This window comes from Mustela nigripes, chromosome 5 (assembly GCF_022355385.1).
Source record: "Mustela nigripes isolate SB6536 chromosome 5, MUSNIG.SB6536, whole genome shotgun sequence".
Lineage (NCBI taxonomy): Eukaryota > Metazoa > Chordata > Mammalia > Carnivora > Mustelidae > Mustela > Mustela nigripes.
In genome coordinates this window covers 26987149-27011749 of record NC_081561.1, presented here as the reverse complement: position 1 = coordinate 27011749, position 24601 = coordinate 26987149, and the positions used below count along the sequence as shown (strand labels likewise).

Sequence of the window (24601 nt, the reverse complement as noted above, 5' to 3'; positions counted from 1 at the left end):
GGGCTCTCCACGGCCAGCCTGTCCTTCCGCGGTGCAAGTGCGCGCCTCGCAGTCATTTCGCGGGGCGTGCCTGCGGCGACGGGGCGGGGCCGACGTCTCACAACGTCAACAAAGCACTGACCGCTGTCCGGGAATCCTGAGCTAGTGACTCCACAACGCTGCGTGATTAAGTACTGAACATAGTAATTTCGGACTAGTACGGAGGAACAGAGGCATCCTTTTTTTCTTTGTTTTTGTTCTTTAAGTGATTAGGAGCAGAAAGACTCAGTCTGTCTACTTAGAAAGAGGCGTGGTGCAAAGACCTCAAGTGTAGAGTTGTAAACGACGAACCGTCGCCTAACAGTGTGGTGAAGCTTGGGTTCATTTTTGTTGGGATTCAGGGGGAGACCAACAGTTTTTCTGAGGTACAATTGATACACATAAACTGCACATACAATAAATTGACGGGGAATAAACTGCAAAATGTACACTTGGATCAAACTTTTGGCATATATACAACCATTAAACCACCACTACAGTCAAGATTTGGGCTTGCTTCTAACTGTACCACTCAATAGACGTGGGAGTAGATGCTCCCATAACTCTTTCAGCTCCTGTTCTTCCCTTAAACCATTATAATCATGCTCTTGTCTCTATACCATTATCTGAGTCTATTCTTGCCAAGGCCAACAGACTGGGGACCAATTCTCTGTCCTTATCTTACTCTCCCAGCAGCATTTGACACACAGTAGCTCCCACTTCCTTTGCGTTTTTCAGGGACTGTGCTCTCTGCAGGTTTCCCTTCCATTTCAGTGGCAGCTCTCTTTCTCTCCTTTTTTTTTTTTTTTTTTTTTTTAAAGATTTTATTTATTTATTTGTCAGAGAGAGAGTGAGTGAGAGCGAGCACAGGCAGACAGAGTGGAAGGAAGAGTCAGAGGGAGAAGCAGGCTCCCTGCCGAGCAAGGAGCCCGATGTGGGACTCGATCCCAGGACGCTGGGATCATGACCTGAGCCGAAGGCAGCTGTTTAACCAACTGAGCCACCCAGGCGTCCCTCTTTCTCTCCTTTTAAGTCTAAATGTATTGAGGCACATTCTTTGACATTCTTATCTAGATTTATCACCTACGTCTCATGACTTTAAATACCATCCATAACTGATGAACATCTCCCAAATATCTCTTCTTGACCCCAACTTCTGCCGTAAACACCAACTGCTTTTTGGACTTCCTCTCTGAGATCTCTAATAAGTACCTCGAATTATTATGTGCAAAACTGAGCTCTTGTTTTTACTCCTTAACCATGTCTCTCTCACGTTTCCCATCAAGAAATCACACCACCTCTCGGTTACCAGGGCCCAAACTGAAAGGTAATTCTCTTTTTCCATTTCCCCCTCAGCAGCAAGCCATGTCTACTTCATTTATTCAAAAAATATATTTATTAAGCAAAGAGAAGACACTACACTCCGAGATATCTCCACAACCCCCTCTAGCCAACCCTTTTCCATCTCCTTGTTAGTTTCATCCTCATTCTTACTTGGCCACCAAATGTCAGCCCTCCTCAAGGCTGTCCTGTGAACTCTCTTCTTCCCACGTGACATTCTCCTCTCAGGTGACTTCAGCAACAGATTCCTCAGAGTTCTATCCCAACTACCGTATCTTGAGTAGCCCCAATCATTAATCACCATCTATAATTATTCATGTGTTCATGTTCAAGAAAAAGAGCTCCTGACAACTGGGAATTGGCCTGATCCTAAGAGATAGGCCATGGTGCTCAAGTTGAAATAACCTCACAGAACACCAATGTCAGAAAAGGTTACTGTGACTGTCATGAATTTAAGACAAAGTTCATAATCTTCTCTAAGCACAAAGGCAAGGTCATTGTGCAAACACCATAAAATATTAAACAGCTCCCTCTAGGCCAAAATGATGGCTTTCTTTGACCAGCTACACTTTTAGCCATGTTTCATTCCTCCCTCCTTCTAGATGAGATTTTTTAAGATGTACAATTGCATGGGGTTCCTGGGTGGCTCAATCACTTAAGCATCTGCTTTTGGCTCAGGTCATGATCCCAGCTTTCTGGGATGGAGTCCTGTGTTGGGCTTCCTGCTCAGAGGGAATTCTGCTTCTTCCTCTCCCTCTGCTGTACCCCCTGCTTGTTCTCTCAAAGAATAAATAAAATCTTTAAAAAATGTGCAATCAGGGCGCCTGGGTGGCTCAGTGGTTTAAGCCGCTGCCTTTAGCTCAGGTCATGATCTCAGGGTCCTGGGATCGAGTCCCACATCAAGCTATCTGCTCAGCAGGGAGCCTGCTTCCCTCTCTCTCTCTCTCTCTGCCTGCCTCTCTGTCTACTTGTGATCTCTCTCTGTCAAATAAATAAATAAAATATTATAAAAAAAAATGTGCAATCATAATTGTCCTCACTTCCTGATAGTATCCAACCCAGAATAATTTCACATCCCTGAAACTTCTCTCCAAATCACCTAGCACAGATGCTAGTCCTGTCATTCCTAAACCTCCATTAGTGAGACAACCTCTGCAGAATTAATAAATCCAGTTTTTTGGATGTGTTCCTGGTGGTCTTTGGCTGGAGGGCATTAACACTTTGTCTTATCTTCTACTGCATCCTGAAATTTTAGCAGAGGGGCTAATAGAGGATATTCATTCTGAAAATCCAGTATTTTGCTTAGCACATAGCTGCTTGAATAAAAATAATTTTTCAAAGCTTCGGTGGCAGCTAGGAAGACTAGTTATTATGGTCAGTGGCATAAAGTTGAAGAGCTGTGTTAGCTTTAAGGAAATTTCCTCCAAGAAAGCCGGTGTCCTCTGCCCTTCCTGGTCCATCTTGAGAATTGGAGCATGGATAAACTAGCGTTGTTTCCCAAACCACAAATAGGAGTATCTGACCCTGGTAGTTGTGGAGCTGAAACCTGGGGGAAGGGGTTCTGAGTACCTGAGGTGGTGGCCTACCTTGGGCTGTCTACCTCTTGAATTTTGAGAAATTAATTTCTATTTTGCTTTAGGACTAACTTTGGTTTCTGTTAAAACTGTGCTTAAAAGCTGATAAACCGGGTCATAGTAGGTACTTAATATTTAGTGAATATTTCCCTGCTTATGGTTTAACTACCACTTATACTGTAAAACTTAGATATGCAAAACATTTGTCACTAGTTTTAATATGAATACAAACCTGTATACCCACCTATTTTCTCTCTTCTCAGAGTTCTTAAAATGACAGCTCAGATTCATTCTGAATTCCTAGCGTTATCCCTGTATCTTTCTTTTTAAATGGTAGTTATGCAACCCAGAACTACCCCGAGAAAACTGATACTTTCATTTCGATCTCTTAAAAATGTCTACTTTTCAGGGCGCCTGGGTGGCTCAGTGGGTTAAAGCCTCTGCCATCGGCTAAAGTCATGATCGCAGGGTCCTGGGATCGGGCCCCACATTGGGCTCTCTGCTCATCAGGGAGCCTACTTCCTCCTCTCTGCCTACTCTTGTCAAATGAATAAATAAAATCTTTAAAAAAAATAAAATGTCTGCTTTTCTCTGGTCTACTACCCAAGTCTGTATCATAACTCACCTGGACTAGTGAAATTACTTTTGAAGGCATTTCCAAGCCTGGTCGGCTCCAAAGATCCATACACCCATATGATCTTGTTGAAAAATGAATCTAATCCATACCAACCTGCCTAAAAACCGTTCAAAGGATTAATGAAAAGACCCAAGACTGTGGGTTCTGCAAGGTCCTGAGTGGTCTAGCTCTTCTTCCTTCTGCCTCATCTCCTACTTTTCCCATCTCTTGGTGAACACCTTTGCTTAGACTTTGCTTTTCCACAGCTTGTCCTTCAGAGCTTGTCTCAGATGTCACCTTCCCAGTCTCCCTTTATTACATACTCTCTTTGCATTATGTCTCACTTTTGACAGGTGTGACCTTACACATATTCATGATTTTTTGATAAACGTGTCTCCCCTGTACGGGGCGCCTGGGTGGCTCAGTGGGTTAAGCCTCTGCTTTCGGCTCAGGTCATGATCTCAGGGTCATGGGATCCAGCCCCGCAAAGAGCTCTCTGCTCAGCAGGGAACTGCTTCCTCCTCTCTCTCTACTTGTGATCTCTCTGTGAAATAAATAAATAAAATCTTAAAAAAAAAAAAAAGTGTCTCCCCTGTAGATTTAAACATTGATTTTCGTTATTTCTAGTGCCTAGTATACTGTCAGGCCCATAGTTATTCTATAAATATTTGTTTAAAAACTGTTTTGTCGGGGCGCCTGGGTGGCTCAGTGGGTTAAAGCCTCTGCCTTCGGCTCAGGTCATGATCCCAGGGTCCTGGGATCATGCCCCACATCGGGCTCTCTGCTCAGCAGGGAGCCTGCTTCTTCCTCTCTCTCTGCCTGCCTCTCTGCCTACTTGTGATCTCTGCCTATCAAATAAATAAATAAAATCTTAAAAAAAAAAAAAAGACTGTTTTGTCATCACAACTCCATAATCATCAAACCTACAAACATGGGTAGAACATTACAAAATTACTCTGTGGATACTTGGCCTCTCCTTTCTCCTCTAAGGCCTTACCGTTGAACATAATGCAGCCTGGTGTGTCTGATGCTTGTAGGTTATGGGACCTCACTAGTTCCTTCAGACTGAAAAAAAAACTCAAGCTTTTTCCTTCTCCAACACCACTATATATGAACAAATGGAAGAATAAAGTGACTCCAAAAAGAACACCCTTATCTGCACCTCCAGAGATGACTGGAACACAGGGATTGAAGAAAACACTTGTTTCCACTGCATTTATTACTAATATAAAAAATGTTAGAAAGAAAAAAAAATTCTTTCAGTTCTCCAACGGCTCTCATCCTTCCCTCTTGCCCACACAACTCCTGACCCATTTCTTCTGGGTCAGTTCAAAACCAAACCTGTTCACTGCCGTTTTCACAGAAAACAACCAGTACCAGGGATGTAGGAAAGAAGGTTAGATGAGGGCGACAGTACTGTCCAGGTTCCACCCAAAGGTAGGCCGGGTGGAGATTCACAGAATTCAGACAAAAGGGCTGGTGGCCTCACAATGACGTACTCTAACTAAAGTGGGCTGGAGAGGAAATAGGGTAGCCCATCAGAGGCTTCAGAGGACATCTCATGGGCTTATGTCAAACCCAGAAAAACCAACACCAGGAGAATGGGGAGACTAGAGAGGCAGTCTTGTGGAAAGTTTCAAATTCTCCCATGTTGGGAGGTGTGGAAAGTCTAGAGGGTACCAAGAGCCTCACTCATTTTGGCAGAAAAACTTACTCTAGTGTTGGGAAGTCACAAAGATGCCACGGACACTGAGAAAGGCTACGTAGGAGGGGATGCACAGTTTCACAAAGCACAGTGATCACAGACCAGAGCAGTGGGGATCATGCTACTGACGAAGAAACTACAAAATCCAAAAGCAGGGAGAGTGGCCTTTCAGGGAGACTGTACCAGTCGTCCATATTTGACCCCAGGTCAACCTGGTTGACCTGCTCAGTTTCACAGAGCAACTGGCAACTTTGGGGGTAGGGGCTGTCACATAAAAAGGACTTAAAACAAGCAGCTAGAAGAAGGAAATGGTAGGAAACTGCTCCAGGGCTCTCAGGAATCGAAGGCAGTACCAGGGGCGAGGTGGACAGATGTACAAGAAACAGCACCAAAGAGGTTTCCTGTTCAGCAGTCAGTTGGCGATGGGGAAGAGGATCCAGGAGGCAGTTGAAGGGAGCAAAGATGGGGTCCTGAAGATGAGTCTCTGGAGGCTGGATCAGAAGAAAGCCCACATACTGGGCACCAGTGATGAAACAGCTCTGGACCCCAAACTGGAAGGCTGTGGATAGGGGTGGGTGTCACTGACTGAGGGTGGTGGGTAGAACAGCCTCACAGTAGCCATCACAGGGCCACAGGGAAATATATGGCGACTAGGTCAGTGGGCTCCTTCCAGCCTGGATAGGAAGGCACAGTCTCACAGAGGAGGTCCATTGACACCTGGGTGGTAGAAGGCACAGAGGTCTTCATATCGACAGTGGCCCTTTTTGGCAAAGTGTCGGCAAACGGGGCGGTTGGATTTGTCTGTAAACAAGTCAAAATTGAGCAGTTTAAAATAAAAGAAAGGAAAAAAATGTAACAAAAGCAGAGAAAGAGAGGGCAGTCAGATTTTCTACTCCCTACCACTTCCAGACATTTTAGAATGGTAGTCATTTTCCTGGGAGAAAAACACATTCAGGGCTACTCTTACTTCAGAAGGACAAAGGACAACCCAAAAGAGAAGAGTCACAGGCATTTGGGGAGTGGTGGATATTAAATGTTATAGGCATAAGAAAAATGGACCTTACCTTCCATAACTTGGGGGCCATCCTTCGGCGGGCAGGTATTTTTGATAAGAGACCAACTTTTCAGCCTTCGAGGATTTCTCTGCTCTTTGTGAAAGCCTCCCCTGGAAGGGCCCCCATGGCCTGGTCCAGGAAAAGGAGGTTCAGTATTGGCCCCCCACCAACCACGACCATATGGGCCACACCTGGGGCCTAGGCCTCCCCGAATTGGGCCTCTACCCCGAGGAGGCGGTGGGAGACTCAGCAGTGGTGGAATCATTGGTCCTCTTGATCCTGGAGGACCTCTGTGAAGAGCTGAAGAATAAGAGAGAAAGAAAGACATGGAAAGGTGATCAGTGGCCAGCTTAATTCTGATAAAGCAGCCCTGTGTTTTTGTTGTTTTACTTTTTATTGAAGTACAATATACATACAGAAAAATACACCAATTTTAAATGTACAACTCAACTGCCATCAAAGTAAACACACCTGTGATTTTACCACCCAGGTGAAGGGATAGAGCCTTCTTAGCACTCGAAAATCCTCCCCACTTTGTGCCCCCCCCCACTATTCCACCCTCCTCCCCAAAGGTAACCACTCTCCTGACTTCTAGCACCATAGGTTAGTTTTTGCCTGTTTTTGAACTTCGCACAAATGGAATCATACAGTCTGCATTCTTTTCTGTCTGGCTCCTTTCGCTCAACATCGTGTTTGTGAGATTCATCCAGGTTGCCTGTAGCAGGAGTTCGTTCATTTTCATTGCAGTGTAGTATCCCATTGCATGCACACACAACAACTTATTTATCCATTCTACTGATGGTGGACATGTGGGTGGATTCCAGTTTGGGGCTATAACGAAAAATGCTGCTATGAACATTTTTATACATGTCTTTGTTACACATATGTATGCATTTCTGTTGAGTATAAACGTAGTAGAAGTATTGTTGGGTCCTAGGGTATATGTATGCTGAAGTTTAATGAAGTCAAACTTTCTTTTTTAAAGTGACTGTACCAATTCATACTCCCACTGGCAATTGTTCCATAGTCTTGGACAATACTTGGTATTGTCAATTTTTTTCACTTTGCCATTCTGGGGAGTGTTTTTATTTTGTTTTGCTTTTTAATTGTGGTGGAATATGTAACATAAAATTTGCTGTCTTTTTTTAAAAAACTCTGCCCAATGTGGGGCTCGATCTCATAACTCTGAGATCAAGAGTCATATGCTCTATTGACTGAGCCAGCCAGGTGCCTAAGATTTGCCATTTAACTATTTTTAAGTGCATGTTTCAGTAGTGTTAAGTAGATTCTCATTGTTGTGAAACAGATCTCTTTAGAACTTTTCCATCTTGCAAAACTGAAACTCTATAGGTACTGAACAACTCTCCTTTTCCCCCTCCAATCAGCTCTTACTAACCACCATTCTACTTTGCTTCTATGAATTTGACTACTTTAAATACCTCATAAGTGGAATTATACATTTGTCTTTTTTTGACTGGCTTGTTTTATTTAGCAAGATGGCCTGAAGATTCATCCATGCTGTAGCATGCAATAGGATTCCCTTCCTCTCTGGGGCTGAATACTATTCCATTGTAAGAAGATACCATATTTTCTTAAAAAAAAAAAAAAAAAAAGAAGATACCATATTTTGTTTATTCTTCTGTCAATGGGCATTTAGATTGCCTCCAGCTCTTGGCTGTTGTAAATAATGCTGCTATGAATAGGAGTGTGCAAATATCTCTTCAAGATCCTGCTTTCCATTCTTTTGGATATATACCCAGAAGTGGGAATGCTGGATCATGTGGTATTTCTATTTCTAACTTTTTCTGAGGAAACTCCATAGTGTTTTCCATAGAATTGCACCATTTTACAGTCTCACCAACAGTGCACAAGGGTCTTAACTTGAAGTGTTAGGTTTTCATCTTGCAATTATTTAACAACTAATGATATTGAGTTCTTGTTCACATGTTCTTGGTCATTTAGATCTCGGTTTTTGAGAGAGAGCTGTTCTGGCACGTTGCCCATTTTTCCCAACAGGTTGTCTAAAAGAGGCCTGTGTATATTCTAGATTCAAGCTCTTCATTGGTTCTATTTGTTGCAAGTATCCTCTACTCTATGACTTCCTATTAATTTCTTAATGGTATTATTTCATTAATAAAAGTTTAATGTAGTTCAGTTCATCAATCTTTAAAATGTTTATTATCTATTTAAGAACTGTTATCTCCTCCAAGACCATGAAAATATTTTTCTTTACTTTTAACACTTAGATCTATACTTCAGTTGGAGTTGATGTTTACATACCATATGAATAGGTCAGATTTCATCCCCCTCAAGAATACCCAATTAATCCAGCATCATTTATTTAAATGACCACTATTTCAGCTCCAACTTCATCATAAAAGAGGGGTCTACATACGTGCAGGCCTGTTACTGTACTTTTTGTACGAGGCTATTGACTTTTAGGTCTGTTGTGCCAACATCACACCATAACTACTACAGCTTTACAGTAAATTGTGACATTCAGGTAAGTCCTCCAACTTCAAGATTGTATTTGCAGCTTTTGCATTTCCATGTAATAACACAGAATGTTTATTTCCATTATAGGGATTGATAGGGATTGTAACCAGGAATCCACTGAATCCACAGATCAATTTGGGAATAAGCGACATTTTTACAACACTGAGTTTTCCAATCTGTGAATATACATCTTTCCATTCATTTTTGAACAGAATCCCTTATCTTTTAGTTTTAAGTTCTCCTGGGTTTTAGTCCCTCCCTTGCCCCCTTCTCCAGGACTAATCAAAGAATCAGAGCCCCCTCATCCTCACCTGACTTGGGGTCACCAGGCTTTCCATTGGCCATGGGGGGAGGGCCTAGAAGGCTGGGTGGTCCTAAGAGCAGACATGAAAATATAGTTATCAAAATGGACTAAAGTTATAATGATCCTGTCTTATGTTTTTCTACTAATTTCTTAATTCAATCTGTAAAGCCAGACACATTCTCAGTAGTGTTACATGTTCTCAGGTAAATCCACCTGCCCTTTCCTCAAAAAAAAGTTTCCAGTTTGGAAAAAAAAAAATAAAAAAGTGGAGACTCAGTCAAGGAGTATAACGCGCGGTAAGACTATCTTACAGCTTTCTCTTTCCCTTAACCTAGTTGCTACCCAAAAGATCCCGGGTGATTCCAGATGTAATCCAATCCTCCCTTTAACTGTTGGCCAATCAGAACGATCCCCCCCGCCCCCGGAGTAGTTCAGAGAAGGCAGCACTTCTATCTAGCTTCTCTGTGCAAGTCTGGCGGTAAACTGTTATCCTAGTCTTCGCAATCTGCAACCTCTCTAGGGCCCCCTCTCCCTTGCCGTTCTGCGACTGCGCACACGAGCTCTTTATCTTCTCCCCTGCCCTCTTCAGAAAGGTTAGAGGCCGGATCGAAGTTGAGGGGTCAAGGAAGAGAACTCGCTCAGGACTCCACACCGGACAGGATCCCATCCCCGCCCCAGTGTTTGAGCCCTTCTTCCTTCCGTTAGAGCCGCCTCCCCCGCACCTTTTCAGACCCTAACCCTTCGCCCTCGACCAGCTGACAGGCATGTGCACACCCCTCCCGGGCTCCTCACCGATGGGACTCCCATCCTCCTCGTCTCCAGTCTCCTCCCGCTCTGGCAGCGGGGGCTGCTGCAGTGGCGGCGGCTGCTGCTGATTCTGCTTCTTTCGTTTGGGCATCGTGATTGCGGCAATGGCTGCAGCTGGATTTGGAGGGCAGTGAGGAAGGGGCACGCGGGGATTCTATTTCCGCTTCCGGTGAGTGCATGGAGAGGCTGATGCTCCCGCCATTTAACTTCCGGAAAGCTCCGGGGAGCTTTTATGCGTCAAATTCTATCATAAAACGCCTCCCTCGGTCTCTGCCAGGCACAGGAGCAGTCTCAAGGCTACTTTTTATTGCGTTCCTCTAAATGCTTTTAAAAATTCCTCTCTTCTCCCCTCGCAAAGAACCCACGACTGGCTGCTCACTGTGTGCCATAGAGTCGACAGGCTCTCGGGCCAGAAGGCCTGAGAGAGCTGTCGCACCTTAAGATCGCCACATCCGGACCCTGGTTACTATGGTAACGGCTGCAGGCACAACTTCGTGCCCTCTGACCTCTCTCCAAAAATCCTTGTCCCACCTGGGTTTCCTTCCTAGCCTGCCTTTGCCCTTATGATCTGTAAACCTGCTCTTTACCACTACCTTGACAAGGAATTTGGGTCCCACGGCTCTTGAGACCGCTACCCGCCCCTCAAGACGTCTGGCCCCGCCCCCAGTGTAGACGAGCAACTCCACTCTATTCCTGGGACGCGCAGTCCAGTCTTTCCACTAAGGTCAAGCCCGGGGGGGGGGGGGGGGGGCTGGGAAGTAGCTTCAGCGCAATCACGCTCTTTCTCCCAGGTGGTAGGACCCGCCCTCCGCTCCCCCTCCCCCTCCAGGTGAGTGGTAGCTTCCCCCACCCCCAGAGCGCAAGGTAGTGATGATACAAGTCCCCCCTCCTCCGAACGCGAGTTGGTAGCGTCCGTGACGAAATTAGCTTGATCCTCCCACGCGCGCCTCCTTCCTCGCCGCAGCTGCGCCTTCTCGGTGCCACTGACTCTCACGTGCAGTAGCGCACCCCGCATCCTGCTCTCGCCTCGCTCCTATAAAGAAGTGGCTGTATTTCCTTCGCTTTCCACCCAGGCCACAGTTAGGGGGGTGCGGGCAAATCGGCCAGGCCCGCCCGCTGACGTCACCTCATAGCCCCGCCCCCTCTAGGGTCCCAGGCCCGTGCGGCGGGGGGTGCCCGGGGGGGTGGGGGGGGAGTCAGTTGAGGCGGCGGGAGCTCGGCGGAGGGTGGGCCAGGGGACTGGTCCAGGCCATGCCGAGAAAGAAGCCCTTCAGCGTGAAGCAAAAGAAGAAGCAGTTGCAGGACAAGCGGGAGCGTAAGCGAGGTCAGTGCGGGAGCGAGGGGAGGGGGCGGGGCTCGGGTTCCCGGCACCTCTGGAAGGAGGGGTGTGCCCGCCGCACCCCTGCGGGGTGTGGGAGTGGGTGGTGGCCACGCGCAGACGATCGGGATTCTCTCACCCCAGTCTCCCTGGAAGGGGTGGGAAAGGATGGGGAATTGGGGGAGGGGAATCCCTCCAGCTCGAACGGGGCGCCATCCCCGCAGGTCCCTGGAGGAGGAATGACTCCCCCCCCCCCACGCACATCCGGTAGGGTCTTGGGCAGGATGCTGGGAGGATCGGGCCTCAAAAGAAGTGGGGTGGTGTGAGGGGAAGCCACACAGACCGGGGAGGGGGGTCTTACCGCCCCTTAGAGCCGTCCAGTATTGGCGTCACCGCCTCCTCCCCGCAGGGCTCCAAGATGGGCTGCGATCCAGTTCCAACAGCCGCAGCGGGAGCCGGGAGCGACGGGAGGAGCAGACCGACACCTCGGACGGGGAGTCTGTGACCCATCATATCCGCAGGCTCAATCAGCAGCCTTCCCAGGGGCTGGGTCCTCGAGGCTATGACCCAAATCGGTGAGAGCAGGCTGGGGGCGCTGGCCGGGGCATCCCCGCCTACCCGGAAGTGAGAGCGTTGTTGGCTGGGGTGGGAGGGGGGAGCCTGCTGCTGGTCGTGGAGGGGGTGGGTCTGGGATGCCGTCCGTCTCTTCGCTGGCAGCTGGGCTCACGGGAGCCGGCCACAATCCTCCTTTGCCGGGCGGGGGCGGCTGGAGAGAGTTCTTGGCTGTTAAAAAAGCGAGGTTTAGAGAAGCTCAGAATATTGCGGGAGAGGGACTTGAGGGAGGTGGACTGAGAGGAGACTTGGACAACTTTGGAGAGAAAGCTCTATGAAGTTGTCTGCCCAGGAGGGGAGTTTGTGGCCATGGGATTGCAAGAGATGCTGCGGTCCCTGTCCCATTAGATACCGGCTGCATTTTGAGCGAGACAGCCGGGAGGAGGTGGAAAGGAGAAAGAGGGCAGCCCGCGAGCAAGTGTTGCAACCTGTTAGTGCTGAGCTGCTGGAGCTGGACATCCGGGAGGTCTATCAGCCTGGCTCAGGTGAGAGCTCAACATCTGGGTGTTTGGAAGAGGCAGTGGGCTGGGGGAAGGAACTTGGAAGAAGAAGATCTGACTGTGAGGGATGAGAGGTCTGGGATCTATTCTTGAGCCCTGAAACTATTTTGACTTACTTGGACTTTTTCCCAACTTCCCAGTTCTGGACTTTCCCCGACGTCCTCCTTGGAGCTATGAGATGTCCAAAGAGCAGCTAATGAGCCAGGAGGAACGGAGCTTCCAGGAGTACCTTGCAAAGATTCATGGGGCTTACACCTCTGAAAAACTCAGCTACTTTGAGCATAATCTGGAGGTGAGAATGGAGTGGGGACAGGAGTGGGGCATAGTGACCGTTGGTCACATTGGTCTGGGGTCAGGCAGGAGAGGAATTCTGGGCTTAGGTACTCTTCCACCAATCTTGTTTTTTCAGACATGGAGGCAGCTGTGGCGTGTGTTGGAGATGTCTGACATTGTCCTACTTATCACTGATATCCGACACCCAGTGAGTACTAGGGGTGAGGGTGACAAGGAGGATGGGGAGGAAGATTCTTGTGGGGTAAAGGGCGGAGGCAGGAGTTGGGAGATGGAGAGGTCTTTCCTACCGCATAGTGATGTCTGCAGTCAAGAAGTCAGTCCTTTGTTCATCAGTGTCACAGTTTGTCACTCCTGCTCAGGTTAACTGACTCTTTATTCCTTTGATGAAAAACTATGTATCCTGTTTTCATTCCACCATAGCTAGACCAATAGGATGTTTTAGTGTGGAGCTCCAGGGGATTCTGTGAAGGCAGCCTGGGGCTCCTCCCTGCCCCACCACATCAGTCTCTATAGAATTCAGCCTTACATGGAAGACTAGGATAGTAGTTAAGGCTCTAAACTTGGCTGCTGGACAACCTTTCTGTTAACCTGGCTCTGCCACTCCATTGCTGTCCTCTAGTGGGAGAAAGGGAGGTCTGTGGGGACATTGAGCTTGGAAGTCCTTAATGGCCCATATATACACACTCCTACACATACGAATGTGTGTACTCACATGCACTCACACAGCCACATATGCTTATCACAAATCTACAGACATGTGCATGTGCATACATGCATCTAAATACGTGTAGATAGTTGTGTGCACACAAAAACAGGTATTATGAGTTTTATCCCAACCCTACTCTTATGCCTGACCCCAATCTTTACACCAGTGTGCTAGGTATCACTATTTCCTTGTCTTGTTTTTGGCTCATTTCCATCCCTAATCAGGACCTGTAAGAAGTCCCCCAGAGACAAAGGCACAGGTATTGCTTACTGCTACTTTATTTTTTTAGTTCAGTTTTGCTAATTTACCCTTTTGCCCCTAGAATCTGCTACCCCCAGAGTCTTGTCTCTGAGTGGTACCTGGTGAGTGGGGAACTAGAGGCAGAGAACTCTGGGTTGACCTCTCATTGCTCCCTCCTCTCGCCAACCCTGTCCCAGGTTGTGAATTTCCCACCAGCACTTTACGAGTACGTGACTGGAGAACTTGGGTTGGCCTTGGTCTTGGTCCTGAACAAGGTGGATCTAGCCCCACCGGCTCTCGTGGTTGCCTGGAAGCATTATTTTCACCAACACTATCCCCAGCTCCACGTAGTCCTTTTTACCTCTTTCCCTCGGGACCCCCGCACCCCACAGGACCCTAGTAGCGGTGAGTGGGCAATGAGAAAGGCAGCATGGGAGAGGTGGGGTGGCAGGGGACAACGGAGAATAGAGAAGCTTGTTGATGAAGGAGTACCTGATCTTGGGCCTAAGGGTGGTGGGTGAGTTGGGGTGTATAAGCCCAACACCTAACACTAAGCCTAACACTTGTGCCCTCTGATCTCAGTTTTGAAGAAGAGTCGGAGGCGGGGGAGAGGTTGGACTCGGGCCTTGGGGCCAGAGCAGTTGCTGAGAGCCTGTGAAGCCATCACTGCAGGAAAAGGTATATAGCTAAGAGGGAAGCTGTGGAAGGATATGGGGGAGACCCAAGACCTAAAGTCATTTTGCTTCCCTTCCCTGAAGTTAGTCCCTTCTATTATGGATGTAGTTGAGCACGCGGGGGAAGGATAGAAGAGGGAGCACAGGGGCACCTGGGTGGCTCAGTAGGTTAAAGCCACTGCCTTCGGCTCGGGTCATGATCCCAGGGTCCTGGGATCAAGCCCCGCATCGGGCTCTCTGCTTAGTGGAGAGCCTGCTTCTCTCTCTCTTTCTTTCTCTGCCTGCCTCTTTGTCTACTTGTTATCTCTGTCTGTCAAATAAATAAATAAATAAAAATCTTAAAAAAAGAAGAGGAAGCACACATGGTGGCAACAAAGACAGCAGGTAGGCAGGAACCCCAGTGTTCTGTTGCCTTCAGTCTTCCCTGTATTTTTCCGAAACTCAACACAGGCCAAGAAGAATCTGTCATGTGGATTGGCACTCTCCAACTCCAGAGGGAGTTTTGCAGTACATAGTCTGTGCAATCATCTCTGGTGGCTCTGGGGAGAACCTTTATCATCTTCTTTCCTGAACAGTGGACTTGAGCAGCTGGCGAGAGAAGATTGCCCGAGATGTGGCTGGGGCCACCTGGGGAAATGGCTCTGGAGAGGAGGAGGAAGAAGAGGATGGACCTGCAGTCCTGGTGGAGCAGCAGACTGACTCAGCGATGGAGCCAACTGGCCCAACCCGGGAGCGCTACAAAGATGGGGTGGTGACCATTGGCTGTGTGGGTAAGGAAGTGGTGGCCCATGCGTGGTGGCCTACCCTGAGGTACAGAGTTTCAGAAAAGGAAGGTGTCAGCAATAGTGAAAAGGTCCTGGTGCCTTTGAGTTAAATTCAGGCTTAGCTCTTACTAATCTTGAGCAAGTTATTTACCCTTTCCGAGTCTTAGTTATTTTAGTTTTTAGAATGAGGATGCTGATACCCAATTAGAAGAACAGATGTGAGGAATGAAGAGAATAGCATAGGCAGAGCCTAAGGATGACTGACAAATAGTGTTACTAGTAATAATCACGATTGTTAAACTTTAACCTTTACGTAGTGCTTACCAGGTACCAAGCATTGTTCTAAATGATATATATCTTAACTGTTCCCATAGTCATAATCGGTCTGTAGTAGAGAAATCATTACGTCCTAGTAGGAGGTTAGTTAGCATTCATATCTTCTAACTCTTATCCCTTTAAGTCTGTTGTCAAGGAGAATTTCCCTGAATTAAGAGCTTTGTCTCCATTCTTGGTGGGGAAGAAAGGAATGTATGATTAGGACCCAGGCCCCTTCCCTTTGTTGATGGGAGCCGTAAGAAGTGACTTGGGCAAAGTTGTGGCATTGAGGTGATAGGGGAATCAAATTAAGGAAAGCAGAGTAGTTAGTTGGGCTCCTTGGAAACATTCCTGAGTTAGTCCCCTTTTTGTCTTGGGAACAACCTACCTGATTGCTGACAGATGGCACCCTCTCCAGTCATTTCCCCCTGCTTCTCCCTGGTGAGGGTGGAGGGGGGGTGGGGGTGGGGTGTCCACTCTTCAAGACTCTGCAATACCTGTGTGCAGTAGCTTACATCACAGTGATGCAAGGTAGAGCATTTTCTGTGGCATAGGCAGTCCTGAGCTTGGATTTACTTCTAGTTATTGACAGATGTTTTGCTAAGTGCCGGGTGCTGTTCCAGGAGCAGATAATGCTGCCGTGAAAGTGGCAGAAAGGTCCCTACTCTCACAGAGCTTATTGCCTTGGAAATAAATAGATTCATGACTTGAAACCATATTATTTAGGGACAATGAAAGGGGATAGAGAGTGACCCAGAGAGGAGGGTTCTCATGTAAAGTCCCCTTTGAGAAGAGCCCGGCATGTTGAGAGGAATAACCATTTGGAGATAAGGGAAAAGGGCCTTCCAGGCCAAGGGATTAGTAAATGAAAAGATCTAGATGTCAGAGCAAGCTTGGTGATTATGGGACAAGCCAGTGTCAGAGCACTGGGAGATGGGAGCCATGGGGATGAGTAAGATCGAGGAGAGGGGCAGGACTTGGGATTTCGTGGTCTGTGAAAGGAGCTGGGTATAGAGCTGGGTCATAGTATCTCAGTTGGGTAAGAAGGGAAGTGAGGACATGAGTTCAGTATGGAATAGTGGGTCAAAAATTTACTGGAAATGAGGAACAGAGTAAGTGAGCTGGAATGACGGGGTATCAGGGCAGAGAGAGTGGTGCTTGCAGTTGAGATTTTAGAAGCGTGAATTGACCAGATCCAGAGTATGACTGTGGCAGTGGGTAGTTGAGGAAATGACCTTCGGAAGATAGATGCTGGCACTCAGAGGCCAGAGTATTAAACAGGCCACCTGTGCAGATACCAAGGTCACCCAAAATATTAGAGGTAGTCCTGAAGAGAGTGGCAGTGAGCCTCGAGGTTTTCCCGTCTTCTCCCTGGAGAAGTTGTGATGATTATGAGCTGCATGTCTTACTTGTGTTGGGCATTTAGTGTACCACAGGCACTGAACCACACAGTTGTATTTAATCCTGACCACTTTGAGCTTGAAGGTATCTGTACTTGTAAGATGAGGAAACAGGCTCAGAAAATGAAGTAAATTGCCTTGAGGTTATAAAGCTGATAAGTGGAGAGGCCAGGATTCAACCCTGGCAGCCCAGAATCTGATTTGAAACTTGCAAGGTTGTACCACTTTGTTAATTTCCTTCCATCCTTCCTTCCTTCATAAGATTGATTTATTTATTTGACAGGAAGTCAGTGGGAGAGGAAACACAAGCAAGGGAAGTGGGAGAGGGAGAAGCAGGCTTCCTGCTGAACAGGAAGCCCTATACGGGGCTTGATCCCAGGATGCTGGGACCCTGAGTTGAGCCCAAGGCATATGCTTAGCGGCTGAACGACCCAGGCACCCCCTCTTCTTTAATTTCTGTGCCTTACTTCCATTCTTATTTATAGTTATAGCACCATATCCTGCCTGTCGCAGAGTAGGGAACTGTCTAATGTTAATTTTTCTTGCCTTTCTAAGGTTTCCCCAATGTGGGCAAGTCCTCGCTGATCAACGGTCTAGTAGGCAGGAAGGTCGTGAGTGTCTCCAGAACACCTGGCCACACCCGATACTTTCAGACCTACTTTCTCACCCCCTCTGTGAAGCTCTGTGACTGCCCCGGCCTCATATTCCCATCCCTTCTGCCCAGGCAGTTACAGGTATGAGGGCAGAGGGGGCAGGAAAGGAGATGAGGCAAGAGGTCAGGAACAGACTGAGCATTCTTAATTTGCCCTCAGGTTCTGGCGGGGATCTACCCCATTGCCCAAATCCAGGAGCCATACACCGCTGTGGGCTACCTAGCCTCTCGAATTCCTGTGCAGGTCCTGCTCCACCTGCGCCACCCAGAGGCCAAGGATCCCTCAGCGGAACACCCCTGGTGTGCCTGGGACATCTGTGAAGGTGGGCTCTATGTTCCTGGTTTCTCCTCCCCTTACCCTGAACCCTGTCCTATCTCCTCACCTGTCCTCACAGGTTCTGCCATTGATGAAGCACCTGGCTGCTCATGCCTGGATTTCTGTCGTGGGGCCAGCAAGATCAGTGGTCTGGGATGATCTGTAGAAAACTGGAAGGACTGTGTTACAAGAATGGGGTGATGGTAACTGGACCCAGTTAATGGCTTCCCTCCCTACTCTTCTTTTCTCTCTCCAGCCTGGGCAGAGAAACGCGGTTATAAGACAGCTAAGGCAGCCCGGAACGATGTGTACAGAGCAGCCAATAGCCTCCTACGGCTGGCACTGGACGGCCGCCTCAGCCTGTGTTTTCATCCCCCGGGCTATAATGAACAGAAAGGTCAGACAGCCACTGTTCTTGTGTTACTATGTAGGCAAAAGGTTGCAGGCTCTGTGGCTACACAGAGCGAGGGTTAGACCTGGATTCTGTACCTGTTCGTCAGCTCTATGTTACTAAGCATCTTTGAGATAGTTTCCTGATCTGCAAAACCTGGATGATAGTTGTCCTCTGGCAAGGTGATGGTAGAGAGTAGAGTTAATATATGCAGAGCTTCTGTTCAGTGTCCAGCACATGGGAATTTGAATGAATGAATGAATGCCAACAGCTGCAAAACCGATTGTTACTCTCTTAGTCTTTGCCTCTTCTCCATCTTTCTTTGGCTTTAGTTCCTCGCTTAAAACTTTCCTCTGTTCTCTTCTTGTTTTGGTTCCCCAGGCACCTGGGAGTCCCATCCAGAGACCACAGAGCTGGTGGTTTTGCAGGGCAGGGTGGGGCCAGCTGGTGAAGATGAGGAGGAGGAAGAAGAAGAGCTGAGCAGCTCCTGTGAGGAGGAGGGAGAGGAGGACCGGGATGCGGATGAGGAGGGGGAAGGGGATGAGGACACCCCAACTTCAGCTCCAGGGTCCAGCCTGGCTGCCCGAAACCCTTATGCCCTACTGGGAGAGGATGAGTGCTGAGTTCCTACCTTGTGCCATCTTCTCCACCCAGTATCTCTGCTTTTGAACTGTCCTGGGGGTACCTCCCCTCTGCTGCCCCAATTGTGAATAAAGATGGTCTGCTTTGTAACCCCTTCCCCGAATGGACTGAGGTGAGAGCGGCTGTTTTAGCCGACAGCTGTGGGAAACCTCTCTCCTCTTCTCCTTTCTTTCCCCTCTTTGGGAAGGAAGAGTTCTCTTAGGGGTTAATTCACTGGGTTGTAAGGCTATGAAATCCACTGTCTTTGCTCACTCTTCTACTCTGTACCTTATGAATCCCAGTATCAACATGGGGAGGGGAAGTCACTTCAGGCTTTGAGGCCAGGTCTAAATCCAACCCTCTTTTGGAGTTTGTGCCATTCCTTTTCAGATTTGAGCAGCAGCTGTGTGTGCCCCCTGCTGCTAGACCTGGGTCTATTAGGTTCTAGTAGTAGTACTACTATTTGGAGCAGAAGTGGTAAGAGATGTGACAAGCTGATGTCGCCATGTGAGCTTTTTATAGGACTTATTGAAATTCAACAAATACTTATCAAGGGCTAGCTGTGTGTCTGGATCTCTGCTAAGCACTAAGCATATAAAAATGTGTAGATAGGGCCTTCCCTAAATGTGCAGCCTGGCCATGATTAAGACCCCATTCTCAGGCACCCAAGTTTTTAGATGAAGAAGAGTGTGTGATGTTTTCTAAATCTTTGAGGCTCATACGCTATCATTCTAGGACTTCGTGTTGATAGAAGTTTTTAGTTAAGAAGATGGTGATTAAATGTGTACAAGTAGCATCTTAATTACTGGCAACAAGTAATGTGCACATTCATGATTTAAGCAGACCAGCCCTTTAAGTACAGTGTTAAGCTTCATTATTTAAAGGCCCATATGCCCTAAAAGTCTATGAAATTGATTGAGGGCACAGAGATAGTTTTTTGAATCCTATTTAGCCTGGGCTGGGGCTAGAGAAAAGATGATCACTGCAGGGTCTGTGCTAGAACTCAGCAGGTAGCCAGAGCTGTCTTAAAGAGTCCTGGGCCTCTCAGCAGTAGTCAGCCATCCTATGAGTCAGAGCATCTGAAGATTTCCTGTACTCCTTTGTTAAGCAAGCAGCCAGACTCCTAGACTTAATTATTGGAAAAAGGGAGAATGGGATTTGTTGCCTGGCACAGTGTTGTCTGAGTTAAGCATTAGCAAAAAGTATTTTTAATGGGCTGACAAACCTATACTGTTAGGTGCAAGAATGAGGAGAAGATGGAGTAACAGATTCCTTCTCTTCGCTTTAAAGCATCTTCTGCAGAATCTAGGTCACTGGGCAGTTTTCTGTTATGCCAGTAGAAACCCAGTCAGTCCAGGAGTGAAAGAAATGAAGTATATTTACAAGAGGCTGATATGTTTGGCTTTTGAGTCCTGGTCAACATTGCCCCAAGCTCACAGTGTATTGGTCCCAGTAAAGAGGTAAGTCCTGGAATTTCAAGTCCAGTGCAGAGATAAAATACTGTCAGTATGTGAATGTACTTGAAGGTTACTCAAAATGTGTGGTAAAAGAGAAAAAGTCCCAATTAGAGAAAAGCCCACCTATCTCCCACCCTGGGCTCTTTAGCCTCAAGGCTGACTCTTAGGATGGAAGAAAGGAGCTCAGGCTCAGCTTCCTCTAAAGGTTAATGATGTTTAGGAAAGCAGGGGATTTATCTGCTTCTAGAGGTAGGGACATTGGAGTGTTCTCAAGAAATGGAGGAAAGGGAGAAAATCACATTTCTTCCTGTTCCCTCCCCACCTCCTCTGCAGTGCTGCCTTTCTTCACTTTTATCTCTTGGCTGTTTCCTGAATTTCACCAGAGTTTTTGGGAGAGTCTGGGTGTGGGGATGAAAAGGTGAGACCTGGAGCTGGAGGGGAAGCTGAAGAGGAGAGATTTTTTTTTTTAAAGATTTTACTTACTTATTTTTAATATTTATTTATCTATTTATTTATTTATTTATTATGTATTTGTTTCAGAGACAGAGATCACAAGCAGGGGGAGTGGCAGGCAGAGGGAGAAGGAGGCTCCTGCTGAGCAAGGAGCCCAATGCGGGACTTGATCCCAGGACCCTGGGGTCATGACCTGAGCAGAAGGCAGAGGCTTTACTGACTGAACCACCCAGGTACCCAAGGTGGGTCGTGGGGGAGGGGTATGTTGAACACCTAGAAAGAGGTGACATCCACCATGTGCTATACTATAAATTATTTTCCCAGGCCCCTGTCAGTGACTCACTGTAGCAAAAAAAGACCGGGAAAAGAACTCTCTTAGCAGCAAACAGATTCAGAGAAGAACAAATAATACCCTAATACCAGTACCTGGGGCTGAGGGTTGAAACTAACTAATAAAAGGGTCAAAAGAAACCAGGGGTCCAATCTCTCTTCAATGCTGAAATACCCAAAACCCCTGTCCTCACACCCCTTAGCCTAAGTCATATCTACTTGAGGATATTTGACTGTAGCAGTTCCCATTGTAGCAATGGCCAGTGTCTTTCTCTCTCTGAGTTTACTTGTGCTATCTCTGCACCCAATGTGGGGCTCAAACTCATGACCCTGAGATTAAGAGCCACATGTTCTCACAACTAAGCCAGCTAGGCACCTCTCTGGTCAGTCTCTTGATGGAGAGAACTCAGTACTTCTCTCATTTGTGCTGACATTCTATTTAGACATCAAGGAACTTCCTTCCCAGCATCCCTTTTTTCAGACTGAGGGTTATTTTTTTGTTGTTTTTTTGTTTTGTTTTGTTTTTTAAGATTTTATTTATTTGAGACAGTACCAGTGGAATGGGGAGGGTAGGGGGCAGACAGAGGGAAAGGGAGAAACAGACTCCTCACTGAGCAGGGAGCCAGAGAAGGGGCTCAATTCCAGGATCCTGGGATCATGATCTGAGCCAAAGGCAGACATGTTAACTGAGTCACCCAAGTGCCCCATCAGACTGAGTTCTAATACTGCTTCTGGGGCAAGGTAGCTATGTGCAGTCTAGGGTTCAATCACCTGGGCCTCTGTTTCTTAATTTCTTAGGATCACTGAAAACAATCAACAAAAGTTGGTTGAAAAGTGTATGTGCCAGGCATGCTGAGTTTTCTGGAACAAAGACATTGAATAAGGCATAGACTATACCCTCAAGGAGTAAAACAGCTAGATACTAATACAATAATTCTATAGCACTATGTAAATTAATTACATGTATCCATTAAACTTGAACTATAATCACAGAAGGATTCATTCACCCACTGAACATTTGTTGAGCAATCACTATTTGGCAATTGCTAAGTGGTAACTGATATAGAAGTGGTCCTTTGTGGGACTCATGATTTATTGGAGAGTGGAAACAAATACAGAGTTACCAAAAAAGTGTAATAAATGCTGTAAGAAGGGTCATACAGGATCGCCTGGGTTAGTGGTGGCTCAGGAGAGGGTCTTGGGATGCTAATCAGGAAGGAGCAGTGGACAGGGCTGGAAGCCGTGTTTGTATAGCAAGATTGAAAAAATCAGTAGTCTATCGTAAACAGTTACTGTGACAATAGTCAACAGGGGCAGCTAAGCCAGTCGTGAGTCAAAGGAAACCTATAGGAACAGAGGTCCAAGCTGAGGCCTGAAGACTGAAGACTGATTAGTAGGAGTTAGCAAGGCATTGAGAAGACAAGAGTATTCCTGAGGGGACATCAAAGGTCAAGGAACAAGCACAAAACAAACTGGGAGGACCAATATGTTCAGCATCACTTAGGGGCTTATGGTGCAAAGGAGAGGTGGGGAAAGGTGAGGCTGGAGAGGGAGGCTTGAGCCAGCTCTTGCTGGGCCTTGTCAGCCATGATAAGATGGAGGCTTTATCCAGTGGAATAGTCGAGAGCTTTAAGCCTAAGAACAGGGAGAGATTTGTGACTTCGATCACTTTGCAGCATGGAGACTTATTCGTCAGAGAGAATCAGAAAGAGATCGCAAACAGGGAGAGTGGAAGGCAGAGAGAGAAGCAGGCTCCTGCTGAGCAAGAGCTTCTGCAGTGATCCCAGGGGAAGAGAATGGGAACTAGAATTAAGGTAATGGCTGATGGAAAGAAGAGGAATAGTTTTATGGGGTGCTTAGGTAAAGTTAATGTCTGGGGAATCATTTTGCAGTGTGGGGGAGGGAAAGGGACAAGTCAAGATTGCGTATCTTGTTTCTGACTTGACAACTGGGTGGGTGACACCATTTTCTGCAACAAGATTTATTCCAATGGAACTTGGAGGAAGTTCATGGCTGCAGACAGATTTAATGGGTGGCATCAACACACAGAGGGAAGAGAGTAATGGAGATAGGCCTCAGAAAATGTATAGCATGAGAAGAGAAGAGAGCTAAGGAAGAAAGTGAACATACACCAAAGTGACAGCAGGGGAAGAGAAGCCAGTAGACAGAATGAAACCTGGAAAGTGTGTTGTGGTGAAAGCCCGGGTAAGAAGGAAGGGTAAAGTGTGGAATGCTCTTGAGGAGTGATGACACCAAGAATGAGAAGTGGCCACTGGTTTGGCAACAAGGAGCCTTGGTGATCTTGGTGGGAGCAGTTCTGATCTGAAATCAGAAGCCCCAGATGTCAGGCCATGGAGGAATAATTTGGAGGAAAGAAATGGAGGCAGTGGAGGAAGGGATACAATTTTAAATAAATTTGGCCATAATTGCAAGGGAAGAAAAATTGAGGGAGCAGACTATATAGTACTGAGGAAACTTTTTTTTCTTTTTTGTAAGTTTTGAGTGTTTTCATAAGCTGTTAAGAAGAAGGATCAAGGGGCACCTGGGTGGCTCAGTGGGTTAAGCCTCCCTGCTCGGCGGGGGAGCCTGCTTTCCCCTCCCTCTCTGCCTGCCTCTCTGCCTACTTGTGATCTCTCTCTCTGTTAAATAAAGAAATAAAAAAAAATCTTTAAAAAAAATAAAAAGTAAAATTAAAAAATTAAATTAAATTAAAAAAAAAAGAAGGATCAATAAAAGAAGAAGAAGAACAAGAAGAACAAGAAGGATAAAGTGAGGAGGAAAAGTTGGAAATGCAGGAAAGTAGGGATTAGAATGGAACAAGCCCCATAGAGTGGAAGATGGTGGACTGAGAGTCCTCGTGCAGAGTTCCCTCCCACAGGAGCCCAGTAGCTTCTGTCTTAATAGAAGAAAATTAGCACTATCAGCTGGTCTGCACTGGGATGGCTCAACCAGTTGTTAGAACACTTCTGTACCAGTTAGTGTGTATTATAAGAGTAAGTACATAAGCAGTAAACATAATTAGCAAAATAAATTCTATGAATTCATCAATTCAAGCTAATTAAGAAATTGCAACAACATTGATTAAAGATTTTCCAGCTGCACCGACAGAGGACACCTGGCAGTGTCCTCTGTCGGTGCAGTGGCATCACTGTAGGCTGAGAGCTGCTTTTAATACATATGAAGCATTCTTTAAAATTGCCTTTTAAAATTATCTTTGAAGTAAGGAGTTGCTACTGCCTCTAAATAGTTTAGCTGCTATTTTGATTTTATTGCTAGTACATTGTCATTCTTGTGCCATTAAGTTGCAGTGTTTTAATATTTACAAATTCAAGAATTTTTAATAAAATACTAAAATCAAACTTGGGTAAAGAGACAGCAAAGTTTGGATATGTTTCTTAATGTGTCTTTTGAATTATCAAAGTGAGAATCGCTTGATTGCTGAGGAGAACAAAAAAGCAATATTAATGGGATGTATCCTGAAATATCTTCCATTATTTTTTCCATATATATATATATATATATACACATATGTATGTGTGTGTGTATATATATATATATATATATGTATGTGTGTGTGTATATATGTATGTGTGTGTATATATATATACATACACACATGTATGTATATATATATTCCATTAT

The 24601-nt window shown here is 46.4% G+C and overlaps 2 protein-coding genes across 4 annotated transcripts; one reads left to right on the top strand and one right to left on the bottom strand.

Moving 5' to 3' along the window:
- Window positions 1–4737: 4737 nt before the first annotated feature.
- PRR3 (proline rich 3) lies at window positions 4738–10686 on the bottom strand. Of its 2 annotated transcripts, XM_059399723.1 has the most exons (5): window positions 9902–10686; window positions 9117–9179; window positions 6958–7140; window positions 6319–6609; window positions 4738–6055 (listed from the first exon to the last, which is right to left on the bottom strand). In XM_059399723.1, the coding sequence occupies exons 1-5, from the start codon at window positions 10005–10007 to the stop codon at window positions 5949–5951; spliced, it is 750 nt and encodes a 249-aa protein (XP_059255706.1). In that variant the 5' UTR covers window positions 10008–10686; the 3' UTR covers window positions 4738–5948. The 2 variants fall into 2 exon arrangements, with proteins under 2 accessions (XP_059255706.1, XP_059255707.1); XM_059399724.1 differs by lacking the exon at window positions 6958–7140 and having other exon boundaries at window positions 9902–10682.
- Window positions 10687–10726: 40 nt separating this feature from the next.
- GNL1 (G protein nucleolar 1 (putative)) lies at window positions 10727–18830 on the top strand. Of its 2 annotated transcripts, none has more exons than XM_059399710.1 (12): window positions 10727–11240; window positions 11644–11809; window positions 12195–12331; window positions 12487–12638; window positions 12756–12827; window positions 13784–13991; window positions 14169–14264; window positions 14836–15030; window positions 17295–17473; window positions 17552–17714; window positions 17964–18104; window positions 18480–18830. In XM_059399710.1, the coding sequence occupies exons 1-12, from the start codon at window positions 11168–11170 to the stop codon at window positions 18719–18721; spliced, it is 1824 nt and encodes a 607-aa protein (XP_059255693.1). In that variant the 5' UTR covers window positions 10727–11167; the 3' UTR covers window positions 18722–18830. The 2 variants fall into 2 exon arrangements, with proteins under 2 accessions (XP_059255693.1, XP_059255694.1); XM_059399711.1 differs by lacking the exon at window positions 10727–11240 and adding an exon at window positions 11378–11501.
- The last annotated feature ends 5771 nt before the right edge of the window (window positions 18831–24601 follow it).

Bases quoted from the DNA above. Each gene is read 5' to 3' on its own strand.
- PRR3 (XM_059399723.1), bottom strand. From the start codon at position 10,007: ATGCCCAAACGAAAGAAGCAGAATCAGCAGCAGCCGCCGCCACTGCAG. The intron at 6,610-6,957 runs GTATGATTCCAT...CTTATTCTTCAG, and splicing joins GACAGAAAAGAATGCAGACT to CTCTTCACAGAGGTCCTCCA. The intron at 6,056-6,318 runs GTAAGGTCCATT...ACTTGTTTACAG, and splicing joins TGGCCCCCAAGTTATGGAAG to ACAAATCCAACCGCCCCGTT.
- GNL1 (XM_059399710.1), top strand. From the start codon at position 11,168: ATGCCGAGAAAGAAGCCCTTCAGCGTGAAGCAAAAGAAGAAGCAGTTG. The intron at 11,810-12,194 runs GTGAGAGCAGGC...CTGTCCCATTAG, and splicing joins CGAGGCTATGACCCAAATCG to ATACCGGCTGCATTTTGAGC. The intron at 15,031-17,294 runs GTAAGGAAGTGG...TGCCTTTCTAAG, and splicing joins GGTGACCATTGGCTGTGTGG to GTTTCCCCAATGTGGGCAAG.